Source organism: Acanthochromis polyacanthus, chromosome 9 (genome assembly GCF_021347895.1).
Source record: "Acanthochromis polyacanthus isolate Apoly-LR-REF ecotype Palm Island chromosome 9, KAUST_Apoly_ChrSc, whole genome shotgun sequence".
Classification (NCBI taxonomy): Eukaryota; Metazoa; Chordata; class Actinopteri; family Pomacentridae; genus Acanthochromis; species Acanthochromis polyacanthus.
The window spans coordinates 25,847,633-25,872,219 of record NC_067121.1 but is presented as its reverse complement, the minus strand read 5'-3'; the positions used below and the strand labels follow the sequence as shown (position 1 = coordinate 25,872,219).

General features: G+C 42.2%; 1 protein-coding gene across 1 annotated transcript in view; it reads right to left on the bottom strand.

Annotated features, from left to right (window-relative positions):
- gpc1b (glypican 1b) overlaps positions 1 to 9,608 on the bottom strand; it is a 68,416-nt gene extending 58,808 nt beyond the window's left edge. The window contains exons 1-2 of the mRNA XM_022194979.2: positions 9,474 to 9,608; positions 8,783 to 9,344 (exon numbers count right to left, since the gene is read on the bottom strand). Of these exons, the coding sequence (XP_022050671.1) occupies positions 8,783 to 8,942 (160 nt within the window). The 5' untranslated portion in view covers positions 8,943 to 9,344; positions 9,474 to 9,608. The remainder of the gene's footprint in view (positions 1 to 8,782; positions 9,345 to 9,473) is intronic.
- Positions 9,609 to 24,587: the final 14,979 nt, after the last annotated feature.

The window sequence follows — 24,587 nt, the reverse complement described above, 5'->3', positions numbered from 1 at the left end:
GATAACTGGCAGAATATTAATCTATTACGACAGTTAAGTCATTTGTCGAACCGAAATGCCATATATTTATTGATTTCTTTGAATAAAAGCCGTTTTTTTTTAAATCTGCTTTCACTCAAATATCTTTGGGTTTAGACAAAACAAGCATCTGAAGCTTTCACCTTGGGCTCTCTTTTCATGGACATTGCTTGCATTTTATTAACCAAGCAAATTATCAAGAAACAGGGTTTTAGAAAAATGCGAGTTAAAAAAAAAAAAAAAAAGGGTTGCAGTTTTTTCCTCTTAATTAAATAATTTTACATTTTTTAAAATCCCTATTTTTCTTAGGTACTCAAAGTACCGGAGGATAGCGTAAATGCTTGCTTTGTCTGACCAACTGTTTAACCACCCAAACTTTCCATTTCTAGGAAAGAAGCAGTCAAGCCTTCCACTTCAGAGGTTGGAACTAAGTTACATTTGGCATTTTTTGCTTGGAAAACGAACTGAAAATATTATTTTAAAATAACTGCAGATTAATATTCCAATCAGATAGTTACTCCACCAATGCGGGAGAGTTATGTTGATCAGCGTATGTTTTTCCTGTCTGTTTGTGCACAACATCACTCAAAAACGGAATAACGGATTCGACCGAAATTTTCAAGGAAGGTCAGAAATGACACAAGGACCGCCTCGTTAGATTTGGGTAGTGATGCGGTTTATAGTCTGGATCCACATATGTGCTAAGGATTTCTATACCATTGCAAGATAACAGCACAGCGTCACTGTAACTATGACAAGTGAATGCTATGTCAGCTGCCTGCTGACAGTCACATGATTGCGATCCTACTACAAATCCACCACTGTGGACTTATCAGAAATGACAAGGGATAACTGATTAAATTGAGGAAGTCTTTCCGAGTCCCATCAATTGCCGCCACCCATTACATATTTAGGTCATGTAATTTGGTATCCGTACATAATGTACACATGCATAACACATACCTGTGGGTCATTTTGTTTGTGAGTACATCTATATTAAATGGCCACATCCTATGCTGTCGGGATTTCTGATCATCAACAACGAATGCTACATTTCTACAAAAATATGATGCATTTCTGACAATGCCATATGAGGCAATGAACAGCCTTGGCGGAGTACAGCGCTCTCCGATTACTTTTCTTGTTGAATAATTGATAGCAAAAATGAGCTGAGATGAGCTGAACCCAAGGTAAGGTTATTAACATGTGCAACAAGTTGGAGAAAATTAGTTCCATAATGTTTTAAATGTATTCAAAAATTGTTTGAAACTACGTATTTATAAGGAATGACCGAAATTCATAAAATAACCAGAATAATCGGTAATCACAATCAATGCAAACTACAGAATACGGGTGTATGCATTCGTCTGTCCCTGTGGCCTGCTGAATTTGTTGCCACAGTCACAGATTTCCCCTCTGGGTTGTGTCTTAGCCAAAGAACGAAAGTCTCCCAGCAAATACTCTGATCACAGCTGCAGACAGTGCATAATGTGTGTGTTGGCGTAGGGCGTGTCACGCTGTAAAATTCATACTGCGTACCCTCACTTAATATGGCAGCGGCCGTCCTGGTTTGGGTCTGTACCATCTGTAAAGCAGTGGGAGGCAAAGAGCAGAGGTGGCTCCAGTGATAGCGAAGGCCACATCAGGAGCTGCAACCAGTTCCTTGTCACTTCAAATACTCACCTAGCACCGCTGGAGGGGACATGAACCACAACAGCTTGGTGTGGCACACACAGCTGAAGTGAGGGCTAAACAACTGCCAGCAATCATACACACAAGTCGCACACAAAGACAGCAAATGAAAAGGAAACGCTTTAATGACATTCGCACCACGGCTTTAGAAGTCGTGCAGAGTGCACACATCTGTGGCACACACATAAATGGATACTCTCTCATTCACTCATGGACACATTGGGCACACATCTGCAACCTCACACACACACACAACTAGAGACAGTGAAGGAGCTCGCTGTGATGAGGGAATAATTCTCCTTTTGACACGGCCAATTCCTCTGAAGACAAAAGAGGAGTCATACACAGACACACTGCAGCCCTCAGAGGGAAACGTCACACGCATCCCCCATACCACACACACACAAACACACACACACGCCTGTTGCAATGACACTGCCACCCCCTGTGGTGAAATAAATAAATTTAAAAAAAAACTGGTCTATGCTGTCATCTGTGTGTCTGCTGCTTGTGTACCTGCTTGCCAAGGGAGGGTTGTACGTGTGAACTCCTACTCTCACATTAGACAAGTGACGGAGAACAAAAGACAAGAGGAGCACGGAAAGAGAAAAGCGGGAGAGGAGGCAGCAGCTGAAGTGCATGTTGGTCAGAGAGGCGGCAGCTGATACTTGTCAAGACGGAGCATAATATTCTGACAGCCAATCAGCGGCCTCTCTCCCTCGCAAACCTCACTTTCCTACCTTTCCCACAGTGTGGTAAAGAGTTTCAATTTTCTCAAATTAGTCATAGGAAATAGAGTTTGTCAGCGCTTACATCTGTCAGTCCAAAAATGAGCCAACATAAGTGATTGACTCCCTTCTTGACTCTAACGTGAAAGTGAATTTGGCAGTTTTGTGTCAAGTATGAGATGACCGCTTCATAATCTATGCTTTCCCACGAAAAACAGGTAACTGTGCAATGTGAAAAGGTTTCTGCATACTTGTTCGCACAACATCCAGAGGTCAGAGCGACCAAACGCGTCCGGACAGGCTGTCCTGCACTTATTCCAACAGGCCTGAGAATAAAAAATGACTGCATAAGCGAGAAAGCGTTTTTAAAAGAAGTCATTTCATTTAACCATTTTTCCACTGAGCCGTTTCTATTTTTTTCGGGTGTTGTTTTTCTTCCATATAAGCCCGTCGACCAGGGCAGAGCAGGGACGAGAAAAACCAAGCACACCAGGGCAGCCCATGTCAAGTCAGCAGTTCAACTCTTCCTCCCTCTCTCTCTCCCTCTCTATGGTGAACATCAAACACGCCGTGGTCTGTTTCATGCTCCCTGCAGCCCATTATGGCTTAATGCTTCAAGAGGCTTCTTACTGACTTCAGCATTTTAACAACTTCAGTATATTCAGTCGGTAGGCTAACACACACAAACATATGCGCACTGGCACACACACACATATGCACAGCTACACAAACAAGCGCAGACAGGATGCCAGATGCAGGGATTGACACACTTTAAACTGCAGCAGAGTTATGAGCCTGCACACAGTGATACAGAAACAACTGTTGCTTTTCCCTTTAATCTGTCTGAAGAGGAAGACCAACAGAAGCACGGGGCTTTATGCCGACATTAACCTTCAAATAAGCTCGGGCTGTCTTATCTCCAAGTGAGTTAATGAGTTCCATTCATATGTAATTCAGCGTGATCAATTACTTATCCACCATATGGAGAATAAGAACAGCACATCAGTGGGGATACGGGATGGCGATAAGGCTGCTGTCCAGGCTGGAGACAGTGACAACACCGCTCATTTATCTCAACACAAACAGCTTTTAATATTTATGGTTAAGTCAGATCTGAAGCTTTATCTGTCTAGAGCCCTTTTCAGGCAAGGAATGTGCAACCTTGCTAGGTTTGTGCATCAAAGTAATGTCTTTTTCCTCTGTGGGGCATTCTGTTGGTGCATAAATGTCACTATGGCTTTAGAGTTTGTTGGATTTGCATCCATTTATACATGCAGCATGCATGGATGGGAAATAAAGGAGAGTGTGCTGATTTGTAACTTTTAAGTGGGGTTCTTAAAGGGTTGCTTTTATTGCAACCATTTCTTAAATTGTTCCATGTTTATGCCCCTATTTGATGTCCAATCTATACTGTATCCTATGGATTAAAGGCACCAAAATGACAACAAAATTTCTTAGAAAAAACTAATTTGGACAAACTAACACATAAAATGTCAAAATATAATGGGATGAAGTGAGGAGGGTAAATTTTAAAGCAAGTTTCCACACAAGTGAGCATATATCTAACTTAATAATGCATTTGTCACCAAACTTGCATTGCCATTACTTCTCAGTGGGTGTGCAGCATGGTGAAGTATTTCCTAATTGAACATTTTATGTTTTGAATCCCCACTTGCAGCTTGGAGTTCATCATGGGACAGAACACGCAACAAAAGAAAACGTCTGACATTTTTAACAATGCAATGTTAAAAAGTTATTGTTTTTTTCTTTTTTAAATGAGTGAGTTTAACCCAGTTTCCTTTGACTATTTGGTGCCAGTGTGCAGCAGAAACAGTCCATCCACCGGGGAGTAAGCTAATAATAATAATGCAATGGGATGATAGGGACAGAATAATAGATAATACTGTGAACATATTTTTTATAATCCTAACTGGCATGAGAGTACACTGCTGACAGGACAAGAATGAGGTGCCACCACAGGTCAAGAGGCTTCACAGGAGGAGGACAGCCAGAGAAGCTGGAGGGTCCTGAGGTACCAACAGCGGGAGGTGGATAAACAGACACCGTATGAGTAAATCCACAGAGATTAGGAGCTTAAATATGTGCAGCATCCAACATGGTGTGCATTTTACTGTGAAGCAACACTCGTGTAGACTTTCATTCCTATCTGCAGAGGGTGTATTCATGATTGCACAAGTTAAATGATCATTTTAAAGTGATCAATGCAGCAATATTTCAATTTAGTGAATATTTTTACATAACCTTCATTATATGTTTGCTGTTCCAGTGTTGATATTCCAGCCTCTCTCCAGCCAGCTGTGTTTTACGCTGGCAGTGAACTCCCTTCTCCATTTAACCTCTGGCTGGAAAGTGGTGTAAGGGGAAGCAAACACTGTAGCCATTATCTTATCATTACCCTCAGTCAAAGGGGTGAGAGAGTTGCCCAGGGAGGTTTTCTACTCGACGTGCGAAAATCCCACGCTCTGTACCAGCTACAATGCTACTATTATACATTTCAAGGCTAAATCCCAAAAATCAGAGTCGAGCTGCTGGGTTCAAAACATTCCCATGTTTCTCATGGTGGGCCACCATACTGATCAGTCCATATTTCCAGCCACAAGCCAGCCTTAAGTCAGAAGGAGTTTAGCAGGCCTGGTGAGCAGCAATCCCACTGTATCATTAGCCAAACACTGGTTAGATATGACACTGCAGAGCAGTTTGCGGCTCACAGTCATCCTGTAGCAACCAGCAATCAACAACAACAAATACAGCATGGAAAAATCAGTGCCACACCAAAATGTTACAAGCCTTCCTGCAGATGTCTCATACAGCTTGTCTCTTTGTATAGGCTTATGTGACATTGAGAATCTAACACTCATTGACAGCCAGCTGTTTTCAAAGAGTGCCTGGCGCCTCTCTCTTTAAGAGCCGGCGAAAGAGACACAGAGAGATGAAGAATGTCATCCCCTGAAAGACAAGAAGATAAGTCATCAAGACTGTAATGATGGGGTGGAACAGGGAGGGGGCAGCGCAGGGAGGAGACAGATGAGCATTATAAAAATCAATCATCCATTTTTGGTAAACACCGATGACAAAAAAAAAAAAAAAAGAAGCAGTTTGCCAAACCTGATTACGCTCTATGAGTCAAACTAGCATTATCGCACTCATTTCAAGAGCATCAATCAGTTTACTTGACTCCTCGTGGACTTGTTTTTCCATTTTTTAAAGTGCTCAACTCGTAGTGCTCCCATGGTTCAGTAAACATCGCTTCAACACAGTGATAAACAGCTCACCCTGAACTCCAGAGTTTTCTTCTGCATGGCTTTTCCTACGAGGCAAATTACTTAAGAATAGGGGACTATGTAAGATACTATATGAGGCGTATCAGTGTGAAAGCATCATCAAGGAATCTCTGCTCGCCACTGACTGAACACAGACTGTAAAGGGGATGGTCAGATGGATGTTAAGTTTTTACTTTTTTAATTTGTTTTCTAGGAGCAGACATTTCTATAATTATCTCATTCAAATCCACAGAAAAAAAAACTCAAACCTTACATTTTTATCTAAACACAATGACATTAGCTATTAGGATCACACTTTCAAATAAGTTTCTTTTTCCGGACATTTCATTGAGCAGATCCTGTTTTGACTTTATTAGCACATCTAAATTTTACTGTCAGCGTTTTGTGCATCTCTGTGCAAAAAAAACAAAAGAAAAAAGGAGAACAAGTGTCATATTAGGCTCATAATTGTACTAGCTACATCATGTGCCAAGGGACTTTATTTCATAAACTGTGCAATGGCCATTAAATGGAAGTGCTGCAACTTCAGTTGGGACGCAGTCGTCTCATCGTCCTCCCAGACTGAATCTCTATGATGTACTCAGCATGTGACCTTGACTCAGGCCCAGCCAACACGCGTACATTAGGTTGATCAAGCTCCGGTGTCACAGCAGGAAAATACTGTGTGTACCGAGGCAGAGATCATCCACACCGTTCAGGTGGCTCATAATTTGGAGGCATAAATTATATCTTTCATATTTCACTAGCTGTTTAATATGCCAGAGTGGAGCTGATGAATGGATATTTATGCTTAGGAGCCAAGAGACGGGGACATGGGGGGGAAAAATATTGCCAATGCACAAAGCCAAATCGGCCCTTCACTCTCTTGTTTTTGCATCTCTCTAACTCTGCCTTTTCCTCATCTCTCTTTTCCATCCGTCTCTTCCTGGCCTTCGGTATTCTGCCTTCCTCCTTTATTTTCTGTCCTGCTAAGAATGCATTGACCCCAAACTTAAGTAAGCTCCACATCACTCACTGAGACAAGAGGAATAGATGGTGTCAGGACAAGACAGATTTGCTCTTTAAAACATTATGGATTACAGACATTTTGGAGAAAGGGGAATGTCTAAAAGACTGGGGCTGGTGTTAATCCTGTCAAATGATTTATTCATTATGGTCAATCAAGTAAATTAAAAGCGTCCGCTCACTACTTGGCCCTCACTACTGTAACTCATGATGAATGGCGTGATGAGATGAGATAACGGTTTCATCACATTACCACTCCACCCCCAGATTTGATCATTTCTCCTATCCTACCTATGAGTGTAATCACTTGGAAAGAGCCGCGGTACGTATTCCTCATTTGCACTCATAATGTTCCATTTATACATCTCAGTGAAAGCTCGACATAATTAGAAAACCAAGAGCCATCAAAAGGAAAACACTTCATGTCTTCAGGACTGTAGGAGGAAAATCACAGCACATTATATTATTACCGCTAAAACACATCGCTCCGAGATCCCAATGCTATCAGACAATAGAGCGCAGCTTCTTCTAGGACCATCCTGAGTGTGTGGCAGTTGTTTGAACACTGCAGAAGTCACCCTTGTATGTGTCAGTACCATTCAGTCTGCGCTAATGGACCAACATCTCAGTCTTCACAGGGGAGAAGCGTTTATCTACTGTCACACTAGTGTAGCACTCTGTGGAAAATGAATTGGACAGCGGAGAGATGTGGAATCAGTCAGTGGGTCTTTTCGAGGAAAGAGTATGTTATCAGATTGGGAAGAACTGTTGCAGCATTATAGCGAATTGTAACTTAAGCACCTCCACGCACATATCTTGTTGGTAAAATGATGTAAGTGACTCCAGCGGTGGTGTGTTTCTTGCTCCTTCTGGAAGAAAGGCTTCACATGGACAGTTTTGGAACAATACGATCAAAGCACGAGTTCAAAACTGATCTAATCTATAATCCGTCTGAATGTGCGCACAGGGAAGTGGTTGTGTGAGCACGCATGGCCTCAGTCTCGTGTCTTGTCCACGCATGTATGATACTGTAACTGTAGAACCTGGAATTGCAGTAAACTGTATGTGTGCCTCAGTGTGTGTGTTCATGTGCCTGAAAGCACTGCAACGAATTCCAGGGGAGACAAACGTGTAATCATCTGAACTGCAAAGGGGCTTGTGACTGTCTGACATCAGACCATGAATGACACAGCGAACAACATCATATTTGCATGGTTTAGAGCACATGGTCAAGTGACTGTCTGGCATTTTATAAGGCTGGCAGTTTTGCTGCACAAAAAGAACATTTCTTCAGGAGCAGCAGTTTAGTTTTAAAACGATAAGGTAAGCTGGCACAGGAGTAACGAGAGAGTGCGAGGTGCTGATCCTGCATCTGTGCTCCCAAAATGTCAAATGTACAGAGGATATGAGGGGGACTTTCTCATATATTTGATCAGGGATGAAACAGCCAGATTGTCTGTGGTATGTCTGCACTGTCTTAATATCTTTTCAAAGCGGCGTTTCATCTGGAGAGATAGCCGAGAGCCGGAGCTCCTCTACCTCACCATGTGACATGAAATGAGTGTGACAACAGGTCAGAGGTATAAAGACTGATGCCTTCTCTGCTCTTTTTCACAAGAAGACAAACTTTTGGAGGAAAAAAAAAACATATTTGATTTGGAATTTGAGATGATCAGATATGAAATCAGACTTTCCTATAGGCCACATTGACTTCAAAATTCAGAGCTTTTGAACCAATTTCATGCAAAATCATTAAAATTAATAGGAAATGTCAGATATATACAGCAATATTTAGACACGACTAATGGCCTCAGAAGGTGCAACTTGGCCCCAAAATAGACTAAGGGACTTGCAAATAGATGATTTAAAAACAACTGGTGGATCTTTGTTGTGGATTTAACACATTCTTTTACATTAAAACAATGACAATGTATTTGGAAAGAGATTATAACCTCAGTTCAAGGGGTATTAATCGGACAATAAAAAGGTGCGCACAGACTTGGACAGGCTGGATTTTTTTTTTTAAAAGGAGCTCACCTGATATTTCAGACTGAGGGACCACATCCAGAGAGAATCCCTTTCCGCCGTAAAACTGCCTGATATCCGAACAACTCCGGGCTTTGCTGGTCCCTTTGTCCCCATAGGTTGGTGCCGTTAGAGAGCACAGTGCCAGAGCCGCTATGATGAAGGAATCCATTCCGGCCGACTCCTGGAGCTATATGGGACTTTAGTCAAGTGCAAATCCTAGCGAGACACGAAGCAGTGTGTGCCGAGTCCTGCGCGGAGATTCCCAGTGAGAGAACGACGGCGCTACTTGGTGCTGCTGTGCGTAAAATATCCTCCACCTTCCTTCTCTCGCTTCTGCCCTTTCAGCGCGTCTGCTGAGTGTGTGGCTGCTCTCCGCGCACTGCTGCACGGCACAGGAGCTCAGAGGTCCAGTCTCTTCTCACTCCTACCGCCGGACAGGACAGGAGCTTTATTACTGTGATTAATTTTTCCTCCCAAACAATCTTCTCTTGCAATAGGGTGCCCAAGAGAAGCGCAGATCTCCTGTCTCATATATATCCACTGTTGGGATAAATAAATTTTTTTGGCTCACCTAGAGAGGGAAGCAATGAAAGAATTAGGTTACGCATTTACAGCTGAAATATTTTTAAGTCGTGTCAGAAAATAGCACTGTGCTGCTGGCTGACGCCGCGGCAGCCTGGTTCTGTTGACTCAAGCCTACCGGCTATGACGGCCCGGAGGGATCTGAGCAAAGAAAAAAGAGGAGGTGCACCCGGGTAGATACCGCAGCTCAGGGTTCTCTGAACGATGCTGTGCCAACGCTGCCACTCTGTAGAATGAGAAGGAGGCGGAGAGAGAGAGAGAAGCAGAGACAGAGCGAGGGAGATCGAGAGAGAGAGAGACAGAGAGAGAGGGAGATAGAAAACGAAGGTTCAAACCCCTTCTGCGACTTTATTCCACAGCATCCTAATATTATGAGACAGGTTTCAGAGAGACATTGCTGCCTAACAGGTTTAGTTTTACAAGCAATTTCATTTTTTTGCACAGCTGTAAGTATGGTGATTTGTGCGTCACAAGGTGGTCTGGCTCTCAGCTGAGGAATGCGCCTTTACGCGTCCTGACAGCTTGATCACCACCGGCCAGGTGTCACACATGAGCAGTGGGCGTGTCCTCCAGCCCAGGTACCCTCCCACACTCCAGGTCAGTGTCTCTCCTCCGCTCTGCAGCACACAGTATCCGTACACATGAGCCGCGTCACTCCTCAAGGTGCAATTAATCGGCCAACGAGTCACTACCTGCCTTGTGCCGTTCCCAGTTGAGCTGTCACCTGCTGAATGCCTTCATTATCTGCGGTTTCTTTGCGTGTTCCTGGATGTGTTGGTTGATAACACAAGCCTGACAGTGTTCCTTTGGTATTTTCAGGCTTGACTGGACTCCGAAAACAGGAGAAGAAAACACTTTCAGTAAGAAATAAGGTGGCATTTTTCTTTACACATACAATAATGACCCTTCATGGCCTAGATTTGTGACACTGAAATGCTGAAGGCTTTTGTTTGCCTCCGAGTCCAGTTTCAATACTGTATGTTTTGACAAATCTCTTCTCATTTGCTGTTCAAGTTCCCCTCTAGTCAATGATTAAACCCCAAATAACTCATTGCTGTGTATCACTCACATTTTAGAAGTTTTCTGTATTAGAACAGTCCTTTCCTGTCTCCACACTAATACATCCTCTAGAATACACGGCTATCTGCAGCTCAAGCACACCAGCTCACCTACGATTTTGCTCGAACTCTGTAAAACTACTTTATGCTGCACAATCGTAATTGAGCCACATATTTAAACTCGAAAGCCATTCTGAAGAAGAATGACAGGGACTGGCTCATTAGGTTTGGTACTATCAAGTCTCAGTCTGTGTTTTTAAGCGTTTTAAGGTGGGAATGCTCAGTTGTGGCAGTGTCTACTTACTTTGTCAGCTGTCTTCTATCATGTAAATAAACCCCATATTGACATGTCAACATGGTAGAAAAACAACAACTTAGATTCTCTCCAGATGCGACCTTTAATTTATCACATTCACCATTTCTGCAGTCGTTCACTTATCCTGTGGAAAAGCTTTTTGTTTTTCCCCAGAATTGGCTTTGTTTGGTGAACGTTTGCTGTTCCTTTTTTGTTTCTGAAGAAAATCGTTTGTTTACAAAGTATCGTACATGTTGTGCAGACTTGGAATTTTTCAGTTTATTCACCACTTCTAATAGGATCAGTGACTCAAAGTTCTCAGCTCTCAAGTGCCTTGTCATGGCCAGTGGCAGCTAAATGTCCAGAACTAAAGCTCTTTCTTTCTTGCATTGATTTCAAGAGTTCAAGGCTCATGCATCATCTAATAACCTTCCACGTGGTCATGCATTGTTAGAAGATCGGGCGAAAACAGCACATGACTGTAGCGTTATTTGTTTCATGTAATAAAAGCTCTCTCAGACAACAATCAGCTGCTGTAAGCTCACTCTGCGGGCTTCTGGATGTGTGTGTAATATCAATAAAGAGGCATCCAGACCCCTCACTTAATATAATATCCCATTAGTCATCTCAGTGTGTGAAATTGAATCAGACAACGTTTGGTGGTGTCGCTCCTGTGGGAGATGCTTTTTAAGGATTGTTTGTGGAAGAAAATGCCACCGCACATTATCGCAGTGGCACGTGGAAAAACTCCAGCGCGGCCTTAAATAACCGGCCGTCACGCGACAGATAGACAATCAAAAGTGAGAGGCAAAGAGAGAGAAAGGGAGAAGCGGCAGGGAGAAGGAGAGAGCCACATGGCAAGAACACTCACTTCCTGCCTACAAATCATTCTATTTATGAAGACCGACATTGTTTACGAATACATTAGGAAATGTTACTCTATAATTAGTCTGTTCCTCATCGCTGGATGAGTCTAAACAAAGAGTACAGCATCTCACATATCACTTACTGACAAATGGATACACTCACTTCCCATTATTACAGCCCTGAAATGAGTAGGCATGAAATGCACCTTCGGTCTGCAATGTCAAGTGTCTTATTCATTTGCAGCCTGTGCATGTGTGCTTGGGCAAATCTGGCACGGTTGCAGTTGCTCTACTAAAGTTGAGAAACATGTAATTGTGCCACACAGCAGACACAAACCAATAATTATGTGTAATACTGTTGCTTCACTTTTCTTGTTTGCTGTGAGGGAAAACCAGGCAGCGTTAAGCACATGTGGCCAGAGGTTAATAAATCTAGCGAGCTCAAAGCGCCTGTGTGATGATATGTCAGTCGGTGTTACATATGGGCTTGTGTATGCATGACCTCTATGTGTATATGTGCGTCTGTGTCAGAGGCAGCCGGTGTGCGTAATGCGAGTTTATGTATCCGACTGTGTCCCACATGTGGCCATAGGTCGGCAGTGCTGCCGGGGAGCCAGTTGGCCCTGTAAAGCCACAGAACAGCCATGTTTTCTTCAAGCTGCCTCTCATTGAAGTTTTATTGGCTCTGACCATGAAAGGCCTTCTAATGAGGAGCAGGATGCCGGGGGAAGTTCAGGCGACCGGGGAGAGAAAAAGAGGGGAGGCGGGATGGTAGCAAAGGAAAAGAGGAGAGCGCAGGGTGAGAGGCCATCCAGCAACAGCCAGTTTAATGCACATGTGCAGTAATTATGTGGCGAGCATTTTCAGGGCGTGATGAGGCTTTCGAGTGAAAATTACATCGCATCTGTACAGGAATACAGAAAATGCTCGACCACATCTTTCAAGCAAGAACACTTGACTCTAAAGGAGACGGACGGGAAAAAGCTGTTTCAACTACCTTTTCTCTTAAAATAGAAGACAGTAAAATGCCTTTATTGTCAATGCACATTTCTAGTCTAACATTTGCGGGCCTGAGGCATAAACACGAAGCATCAGGTATAAATGTATTTCTGTTCAAATATATGAAAATCATTCAAAGCAAAATTAATTCTTGTTCATTTTTAACAAATTGTGCACTGAAAAAGCATTGGGGAGTAGCAGTAATTTGTAATCTCACGTTTAATTATGCTCATTTGTAATATAGCAATACTTTATACACTTGGCAGTATTTGAGATTTATCCAACAGAATTAACTTCAGCAGGTTAAATATGTACTTAGCCACTCAGGAATAAGGCCAGTCGAGTCAAGAGGGAGCACCGGGGCAGTGGCTGCTTCCCTCTGTATCTGCATAAATTCAGACCCTCATGTAGAAAAAGCTAATTTTCGACAGCTGTTCTCGGTACTTCGTCTCCTGCTCTGCCGCACAAAACATCTGCACCTGTACAGGTTTTGTTTTCCTGTGGGACTACCAGCAGTGAAATGTCAGACAAAGCATTGCTGGCTTCATTTCTGTGACTTTAACAAGTTGTTCTGCCTTTGTATTACCTATTAAAGAAGGAAAAACTGAATAGTAATTTGAAGGGAAATGTGTCTTAAAAATAGCTTGAAACAGACTCGTATACAGTATTTGCACAAAATCGTATTACTTTGCATTATTAAAAGGATGAAATTTGGTGCCAAGGCATCATGAAATGGACATAAATTGTAATTTTAGCCTCTAGATTGCTCTGCCAGTTAGAATATTCACAACACAATTGCATCAGGATTGCCACATTGGAATGTTGCACTCGCTGATTAACTACTGATTGCACAAATCCACTGCTGTCAAACCAAAGAAGTCAGGATTTTTAAATTTTGCGTCTTTGCCTGTGTGATTGGAATAGTTTTGAATAGTTTAAAGCTCCCTGTACTTTCTCCACAAGTTGCTCTGATGTCTTCAGTGAAACACAGACAGTGGAAATGAAAACTGCAGGAATGGAAAGCTGTTATTGAACAACAAAAAAAGAAACCTGTATAGATGTGGCTGCATTTTGCTCCCAAATGCAGTTTAAAGTATTGCTTCAGAGAGATGGTAAAGGCTTTTATGATGCAACGCCTTTTTATATACACTACAGACATCACTTCCAGCAAGTATGGAAATTTGACATTAGAATATTCTGACTCTGTCCAATGAGCTACTCCATTTTTACAACATGCAATTTCTCATTCACACACATGCACAAAAAAGCCAATCTCATCCTTCACTTCAAGGTCACCTTACACGTAGCCATATAAAAATGACTCAAAGAGGTTTTTGTCCTTTTTCTCCTTTTCATATGTGGAATTGAAATGTACAAGTACATAGTGCCCTCATCACACCCACAAATACAATTCTATGAAGACATCAAAGACTGACAGAGCAGAGTACAGCCAGATCTGATAGAAAACACACGCATGCAGATGCAAACGCACTCCCCATCCCAAATAAAAAGCCATGTGGTGAAGGAGCCACTGGCCGGCGTACAGGACCAACAGCCGGGCCTCTGCAGGGTTTCTATGTAAATATCCGTGTGATGTTTCAACAGATGTAATCAGCCTTTAGAGGGAGATCATTGTGTCCTCTCCCTAAAAACCAGACTCATCCTGGGCTCTTACAGATAGCATCGATTCGGCATCCTCTCTGGGTTTTTATGTCAACCATTAGCTGGAGTTCAGCACATTCACTAAAGTGCTCGAGTGCTTACACATTACTCACCGAGTCCATGTCTTCCTTTTCTTCTTTCGCCCTCATTGTCTCTTTTCTTCTGCTCATTTCCTTCAGATTCCCTCCCCTGCATGTATGCACACTCATCTTCACAGGAATATATGATCATACCTTCATCTTTGCCTGTTAAAACACAATCATGCATACAATGTAGAGTAGTTTTAACACCGGACTTCTCTTCTTGCTCGTCACTTTGCCACTGTCCCTTGATCACACTTACCAAGCATCTGTCTGTGCAAACACATGTAGCACTTGCAATGGAAATATGCTACTATTAGGAAGGCTAAAGACTAGGCTAAGGGAAGATTCGAGTCTGGGAGCTGTGTGAGATTAACCAACACAAGACACAAATGACGGTACCGGTAATATATTAAAAATAATCAACAGAAAATACTTGAATGTATCAAGGCAAAACAATGATCAAAATAAGAATACAAAAATGCAAAATAACATAAAATTTGAATCAGAAAATCAAACCTTCACCTGTCCTTCAATCAATTAAATCACAATACAGCAGCTTCACTTTAAACAATATAAAATGACTATGTGCTTTGTTCAATATCAATAATGCAACGACAGCTCATGGTTCAAGTAAAAGGTGAATGTGGGTCCAATGGTGCCAATGGGGTGCTAATTGGAGTAATCAATTCATAAACTAAGTCCATGAAACCAGCCCAAACAATTCCAAACAAATCTAAACAAGTCCTACCACACCATTGGGGAAGGGATTAAGCTGTGAGGCTTGCCAATGAGTTGAGTGGGTGAAGGGGTGAATCTTGTCAGACTGTTTTCCAATTAATTCCAGGGTAGCTCGCCATCAGTTCAAATCATCCATCAAAGCCTAACCTGTCCAGCAGACAGGCTTCACTATCATCATCAACACTATCATCAGTCACTCATCACATTTTTCATTAGTTGCTCACCAGTGTTCAGCAACTTGATTCAGGTTGGTGGCATTCAGAAATCCACAGGCATGGTTGGAGTGGTGAAGGCCTGTTAGGATGAGCATGAGCATGAGCATTAGCATTAGCATGATACCAGACAGCTTTCAACTTGCTTCACATGAATTTTAACTCACTTTCTTTAATGCTGTGATTTCCAAAATTCCAGGCTTTTCACTTTGTGAAAAGTGAATGGTTGTCCAGATCTGAGTGGTATGGATGAGCCTGTTGTTCAAGTTACTGTTGTGTGTGATTGAGTGAATCTGGATGTGCTTCAAACAAAGGAACGGGGTGGATTCCAGGTGGGAGAGAGGCTGCCTTTGATTGGCTCAGGTGTTGTGAGTGGCAGTGAGGAGGTCCAATGCTGTGGCAGTGACTGATTGTGACTGGCAGGTGTCTGTTCATGCTGGGATTCCTGATGGCCAACGATGAACTATTCCAGAGTGAGTGCTCCACACAGCCTCCACAAACGGTAGATCTGCCTAGCTCCATACACGAGGCCCTCCTCAACTGCCAGAGACAGATGACGACAGAAAAAGGAGTAGTGTTGATTCTAAGTGCAAAGGGTAGACAGATAATACAGTAGAGGGAAAAATGAGAAATAGTGAGGGGAAACTGAGAGAGAAGAGAGGGAGGGAAGTGAGCTTATGAGGAAAGATAAGGAGGGAGAGAAAATGATGATGGATGGCATGTGGAGAATGACGGAGAATTGTGAGTCGAGGGAAGAAAGTACAGCAGAGGGGGATTGCGCATTCAGAGTGGAAAGGATGAAGTGAAGGAAATAGAGCACATTTTCAAAGAAAGAGGAGTGGAAAGAAAATGATAAGAATTAAGTGGAAAACGCCGAATGACCAGTGGGGTCTTTGAATTCTTGCAAACAGACATTGGGGATGAGAAAATGCCCCCTATGGTGTTGCGCTGTGCTTTGTATGTCTCTGTGGGCATCCTTGCACTTTTTCTGCTCAGTAATATGAGCACATTCCAGTTTTATCCAAGCAATGGACCCAATCTAAGGTACACTATACAATGTTATAAAATTAAAAAAAAACATCACCAACTACTTTCTCTAAAATTACCCCAGGATGTAGTGGAGTGCATAAAATCCAATTGAAGCATCGCATACATCTGAATAATGGCCACTGAACACAGTTTTTTAATATTTGTTCTTACACTGTCTCCTACATAGTCACTGACACAGAAAAGCAAACACATATCTGGTTTACAGAGATTTATCAAATAAGAAAACTGAAATGGAGCCTCCCTCGTACACAAACAGTACCCATCTGGCGGTGGCCTATTCTCATTCCTGCACCAACTTCATCCAATTACTCTCTTCATTTACCTGCATGCTGTTCTCATATAAATATTTCACCTCCTCCATTTGTCATGTGTCTTAGTGGATGAATTAACTGCTCTCCTCATCTGCCTCTTGCTGTGAAAACCCATAAACATCACGGGAAGAGATGACAATGCTGAAAGACACAGATGACCTCATGTGACTGACTCTCATGCCAGTAATTGCTTGTATATATAGATACGATCACTGCATTTATAATTCTCATGAGCTCATGTTACTAAAACAACACACTGGGCCGATAATGTTTTCCTGAGATCGGCCGTGACAGTGACCTTGACATCATAACAGAATTTGAAACCGGCCCTAAATTTGAATGCATGTAAAATGCTCCAGAGTCAACGAACCTGAGCTCTCTTCAGGTTTTTATGCGGTTCTGTTACAGATCTTCATCCAGACTGGCAGCATCTTCCCTTCAACCTCAGGAGCAGTGGGAGGCCACATCTCTGTGTGGTTCTCAGCCCCCCGTGAGGAGTCCGACATTATTTTCTTCAGACTTCAGAATATCCACACATTCCTTCAACATTCCTCGGCCCTCCCCTGTACAGAAGGCACTTTATCTCATCACTCCTCCTCTCATCCCCCCCCCCCCCCCCCCCCCATTTGTTTTTTTAAAGAAAGAAACTGCGTAAAAAGTGGAAAGCATTAGTGCTGACTCGGTTTGATCACCACACACAAATACAGTAAGTGACTGCATAAGTGTTAATTGTTACCACAGATATAAACTGCCAGCATTCGCAAGCGTTTATTTTTTTTTTCCTATTTCAAACAACCCCCTTTTGAAAGCTGCCCAGCTTTAGGGCTGGTTTGTCTTAAGCCTTTTCCCCCACCCTCTCTGATCAGAGTGAAGCCGCTAATAGGGAATTGCCATTTAGATGGATTGTTCACTCAGCGCTCCCTGCTTATGGCGTTGTAAACTGGACTGTAAAACAAATCTAGCCTATAAATCTGTCGGCCGAGAAACAGTCTGTCTTTGGTTGGTTTTCAAATGAAGCTGTAATGCTGTGCGTGTTTATTTCCTGCAGCCTGAAGTGAAAAAAAAAAGAAGCTCTATTTGACCCATCGCTGATGTAAAAACTCCTCTTGAGTCATGCATCATTTACACCAGCGAATGTAGGGGTATGCTTGCTTAACATGTAACATTGCCATGATCAGTGATGCAGACATGCATGCTTTACAAGGTGCCGATAGTGAGAGACTGTGTTCCAGGGAAAAGGACTCATTATTATTTGAATGCTACTTGTGCTTGTAATTACAGTAACTGGCCTGTTAAACCTCCCTGATGTTTTTGCATTGTTATCCTTTTTCCCTCTCCCTTTTACCCTCACCCTAACTGGTTGAGGCAGATGGCAGCCCTTCCTGAGCCTGGTTGTGCTGGTGGTTTCCACCTGTTAAGGGGAGTATCTTCTTCCTCTTCTTGAAAGCTTGTTCAAAGGGAATCATTTAGATTTGCTGTGTTGTTCACTGTAATGAAATATTCTCGAGTCTTTCTACGTGAAGAGCCTTGACCAGAACTTATGTTGTGGACTGGTGTTGAATGGACTTGTTTTAAAATACCACTGGACAAAGAGAACAACATCTGAACAAAGATCCAACCAATAATTTTAGTCACCTTTTAGATTTTTGCCAACCTTTCCGACCTTAGTATTTGAATAAAATACAGCCTAGAGTCAGTGTTCAGCCAGTATTGCAGGCAAAAGTCAAGATAAGTCAACTCAATATTATTTAGTTACAGTACAGAAGTACAGAGAAGTACATAGAAATCTTTGTCAGGGCTCACCATATTATTACTATTATAGGTTTGTGAGTTTTTGGCCATGAAGTCAAAGTGTGGACAAAGTTTCAATGTACTAAAGTTAGCAACAAAAAAAAAAAGAAAAGTTGTTGTGTTGATGAACTTAAAGACCTTATGCACATTCATATTGATATTTTTCTAGATGGATATCTTCTTCTCAGTTTAAAAAAAATAAATCTGTCCATAGCCATTGCTTTGCAAAGTCTCGCTATACTTGTTCATTTAAAAAAAAAAAAACAACTAGCTAGCATGTGAACCAGTTCCACTGAGTAATGTGATTACTTTTTCAGATGTATGGGAGATTGCAGATTGAAATTCAATAATTGCCATGCAAGTAGTAGTTCCATGAGGTTTGACAGTTGGGCTTTGCTTTTTTGCTGTCTTATCAGTAGTTTACTGGTTCCTTGATCGGAGTGTGGCGTTGCCACACTGTGCAGAGACTGCTGCTGGTTGGTATATTGACTGGAGGTAGGAGGAGGTATCTGGCAAAGGAAGAAATGAGAATAGTTAAATGCAAAATCAGTGGGCATGTAAAATGTGAGTAACTTGAATGTGTTAAAGGCACTGTGAAGAGTAACAGGGAAGTTATTTAACCAATAGTTTTTGTCAAATAAGTAGTAGTAACTTTGTCTATATGTGAAGAGTGACTAAAAAGAAATTTGCCTAATAGTTACCTTTGTGTCTTCAGTGTTAGTTATTAAGAGCATTTTATGAGTAGATTTGAGCGGCAGTTGTCCAGGTTTGGGTTAGCTGTGCACCTTCTTTAATGTCTCCTTTTAACGTTATTTGGAAGCACAGAATATAAACAGGTTAAAATATGGTGAAAATTCTGTGCCGCACATAGTATTTCAACAAATATGTTTCCTTATAGATGACATAAAATATAAGAAGCTACTACTCTGGCGTAAATGTGCACTCATTGTAAGGAAGACTTGCTGCTGGCTGGTGTTGCAATTGGTACTAGCAACTTAAAATTCTTTACATTGAATTGTAGGGCTTTGTGCTTTCAAATGACAGCAATTTTGATTCAGCCATATGCAATTTAATGTGCAGCAGCAGAATTTTTCAGTCAGCTTATATTTGGGCTTTGGGGTTAACTTTCATTTACAAATAAATGTCACCAGAGAATTTCTGTGCACACCTGATTCTATTTCTTTTTCATTTGTTAGTACAAATCATTATGGCATTTGAGAAATATGCACCATATTTAAGATTTAAATGTGCCGCATCCTGTATATTAATATTTTTAAATCTTGTAAGTATATGTCTGAAAAAACAGCAACTAAAAGTTTACTGGCTAATTCATAAAACGGTTAACAAAGAAATCATGCTGGAGACTTGTGTCATCCCGACATCAGTGTAGTTAGTGATGTGGTTTCCCTGTCATTAACGCAACCCAAAATCCATTCTGCATGAGGAAGGGAGAATACGTTATACGAGTATGGGGGAGAAGCCGTAGTGGCTTTGAAAAATTGATTTCCCTCTCTCATGCCTTGCAGAATCGGACAGCAACAGGCGTCTCTGACTCTGTAATCAGAGCCGATCAATGACGCCCCCCTACCTACCAGCCCCCTCATTCATCCAGGTTCACACACGCGTGCCCTTAATGTGACATTCATGCTACCAACACGCTGAGGTTTGGTATTCAGCAGACGAATGCAGGGGGAAAGATCCTGACAAATTAATACAATGGTCATACAATTTTCAGTTGTAACCTGACAGAGACAGAAGGAGAGGGAGAGAGAGTTGGAGAGGGGGAATGGCACCCAAGGGAGCTATGGAACATTCACACGAGTGCTCATCCATCTCCAGGACATGAGGATGGAGGCTGCCTGTAGCATGCCAAACAGAGCGAGCCCGACAGAGAATTCAACATGAGATGCAGGCCAGCCTTGAACATATGTGATAGACGTGTCTGTACGCACACATACTCACGTACGACTCCTTCCTCAACTCTTCACTCATACCTCACATTACACAAACACCTGCAGCGACCCCGCTGGTCTAATTGGAATGGGGGCTCATACTGGTGGGGCCACATTTCTCTCTCTGGCTGGCCATTGTCATGTGGGGACATAATTAATCTGTTTTCCCAGCCAGACCTTCATGTTGACTAATGCTCCAGTCCCTCTGCACCGCCTTATTAAGACACAATACATTCTAATGGCACTCTTGGTTCTCTCACTGGCCAGTAAATAACTTTAGTTCTTTTGTGGGCATGTGTGTGACTTTATATGCACGGTGTGCATGTTTTGTACAGCAATTTTCATCCGTTGGTCAAATATAGAGGCTAATCTGTAAGCTGATTTATGTGCTGCACACACTCGCCATGTCACTGTTCCTGTGCATAATCAAACTGGGTCCAGTGAACACGCTGATAGCCGGATTTATCTGTTTCAGTAATTGTCGCCTTCAATAGATGAAGGCAGCTTTAGTTCATGTGAATGTGGAATTGGTTTGGCCTAAAACCACTGGTCTGAAACTGGTCGGAAAAAAAGGTTGTGGAAGAAAAAAGAAAAAAAAATAGCTAAATTACCCTTATTATTCTATCCAACATTACTTTCCAGAATCACGATGAGAATTCAACACACTTCAACAAACAACCAATGTTTTATTGCCATGTAACAGGATGAAATGCATAATTTAAAACATAACATGAGCTAAAAATCCGAAGCAGATGCAGCTGTAAAAGGGGAATTCTGTATTTAGCAGGAAGATAGAAGAATGCAGAATTGCTTTCAAACAGAGCAGACAACTACAGTTTATTACTGGTGCAGATGACAGAGTACAGCCATGCAAAACTCTCTTGGTTAACCAGCAGAAGAAAGGATGTTCAGGCCCTTTTCAAAAATTGGGTTTAATTTCCCTGAAAATGTTTTGCATTTACATTTTTTAAGCATTTTGTGTATGAAAGGTTCTATGCAAATAAATTTTATTATTCTTCATATCTGGAATATATACAACCCTCATTAGATTCAATTTTGCAAAATCTGTACAGATGCAATTTAAATTCTTTGCTTAGACACAATTCAGTATTTAACCACAGGTTTCAAATGACAAACTAATGTAGTAATAGCAGCTGGTTTATTTTTGCCCTTTTCTCCATATATTCCAATAAGCAGTAAGACTGAAAAATGAGCAATTCACACAATTATTCTCTCAAAGCAAACTCTATTTGCTGAATTACCAGCTAAAGCTGTGTGCCCATTTATATTGAGAATAAAGAAGTATTAAATTATGAAGAATTATGACATGTTTAACTTCTTGTTCCATTCAAGATGCTCTCTGTCTTTGCTCTCATCAGTTTGAGAGATGATCAGGATGTGTGCTCAGAAGTCTAGCTGACCTCTTACCAACCTTCCATCGTAGGATTTTGACAGCATCGTGGGCAGCAAAACCTCTACACCTGTGAGTCCCCTCTGTGAGTGGCTGGGAGTGTCTAAGCCAGCTGCCCGGTGTTCTGGCCTGTGGTGTGGTGGTTCGAGTCAGCCTTTATTTTTCTTTCATAACAGGAAGAATAAGTCGGGATTGTTGGGGGATCTCAAATTATTGCACAACTGAGTGACTGTTCATATGCTGTTCATACACATCCAGAATGACTTGCCAGAGGGAGCAATCCACTGAGTGGAGGACGACTTCTTTTCTTTTCATTTAGAGATTTATTTTGGGGCATTTTTGTCTTTATTTTTTTTAAAGGGACAGTGAAAAGAAGGACAGGAAATGTGGGATAGAGAGCAGAGGAACAACACAGAGCAAATTATTCAAGGCTGTTGATGTATGTACACCAAACACTCGGCCATCAGGTTGCCCCAAGACTTAAACTTGTACCATTCTTGGCATGCGTGAATGCTTGGTACAATCATATTGGTCTTTATAGCATTTCTTTGGTTAGAAACAAATCACTATAAATTGTCCTGACAGAGAACGACAACAACCTCACTGTAACTGCCAGAAGGATTAGCATCACCTAATGCTGTTTTCCTGTTCTCTGCCAGCAGAACAGTGCATGATGGGAAACGCAGCTGACAAGTGAGGCCAATCAGTGGATAGATGGAATAAAGCTGAAGTTCTTGTGTCCTTGTTGCAGATTTGATCTCTGTCAGTGATGCTGATCCTCTTTATGCTTTATCATGTTGAAAATGTGTTTAATTGGACTCAGTTAGACAGCCTCAAGAACTCACCGATCAAAATGCTCATTGGCCGTTGGAGCAAAGTGACAGACTGACAACTGGCAGTGACAGGATGTGTTAGACTCTTGTGAGAGCAGAGGGAGCTCTGAGCAGAAGGAAATGGATACAGTTGATGGCTGAAAGTCAAGAAGGAGAGCTGTGGTTAACAGGAGCCGCAGGTCCCCCTTTGACTCCCCTCCGCCTCACCCAATTGTCCATCTTCGAAAAGCTATTTCCAGTGCTTTCCTCCTTCCTTCATCCAGTTTGAGCTTGTCACTCTGATCCCCTTGCTGCAAAGGTAAGACAATCTGGGGAAGGGGGTGGGGTTACTCCACTGTCACCCTGCTATTGCACAATCAGGCAGACTTCAGGGAACATCTGCTGGAAAACGAACTTATGCATTTTAACTCCGTGCTCGCAGTGTGTGATGTAACTGTGGTTCATCTCTGACTGTGTGAATTTGTGTTAGATCTACTCCTTACTAAGGCAGCAAAGGTCTGTGTGCGACTGTGTGAGGATGTTTAGGTGTGGACTTGGCCAAGCCAGTGGGACAGAAGCGCTGATGTGTGCTACTGTTTAAAATAGCCCAGACAGACAGCTGAGCAGCTGTGACCTCAGGTCCCCTGAACTCTCAGTTACACTCAGTGACCACACCGTTTCTTGTAACGTGTGTGTCTATACCTAGAGTATAATGCACTGAATCATCCATGCTCCCTTTTAAAGACATCACACCGTCTTTATAACGTTAACTTAAGAACAAAAGCAGGAGTTCAAAGTCCTTTTCAGGCTAACTCAATTTCAGTTTCTGAGCTTGCTCCCATTATTGTCCATATTTTAAAGCCATCCATGGCTTTCCTCATCAGTCACTGGAAAATTATTTAAGGATGGCAGACAGCTTTGGGTTTGCCAGGCAGACCAATACAGCCCAATTACACCTCAGGCAAAGAAGCAGCACAATATCCTCAGACTGGGTACTCTCCTCTGTGCTCTGCAGCCAGCAAGACACTCACAGCAACAAGCATGAAATAGACTCTGAGGATCAAATACAGTGTGCGTGCAATTGGAACTGTACAACTGTGAGACAGGGTGTGTGAATGAGATCACTGGTGTGTATCTGTGATGATTTTTTCGTCCATTGTGACACTGTGTGCTTTTGCCAGGAAAGTGCTATTAGTTATGTGCTCCCAGGCTGATGGCTAAAACAGTGGGAGGTGTGGTGAGACTTGGAGGGCCACTGTCGCCTGATACATTGCCATCGAATACTTTTATAATAACTGCACGGAGGAAAAGAGACCAGTGTTACTCTGAGGACCAATTATAAACATTACTTCCAAATAGTTTTGCTTCAGTCTCATTGCATGTGTATGTGACTAATCTGGCTATAGTTAGCTATGCTAAAATAGCTCCTAAAAAAGCAGTAACGCTTGACATACACTTGATTTAAACCATATCCTCACATTATTTGAGCTCAGCGTGGGATGCAGTACTGTGCACAACATTGCTAAAGACAGTTTTTGTACGCCACATGCTCGCCTTGTGATTTCTAAGCTGAGGACAAAACCTGTAGCAGAGAGTACAAATTCAGGGAAATTAAACTCTATGAATAGGCAAAGTCCTCCTTCAGGAGTGGCCAACAGGTCAGCCACATCAGCGGTGCGAGTCAACTGTTACAGTCGATGTGCCTGTCATCATGACTGGCTTTCCGGTGCCAAACCTATTCACGTCTTGTGCACTCTCACACCCCGGTTGCCTCTATTCCTGGTGCAAACACAGACCGATAAGTTTAGCAAAAGGCTTCCTAGATGCAAACAGAGAAGGTCAGACTGAGACAGCTTGCCCTGCCTATGCCCTCATAACTCAACCCTCCTCACTGCTGACCATGAGCAAGTATGATCACAGTTTTGGGGCTGCAAGTTAACCCTCTGCTGCCTCTGCCTCAGTACTTGGTGCACAGACAGGATAATATCATCA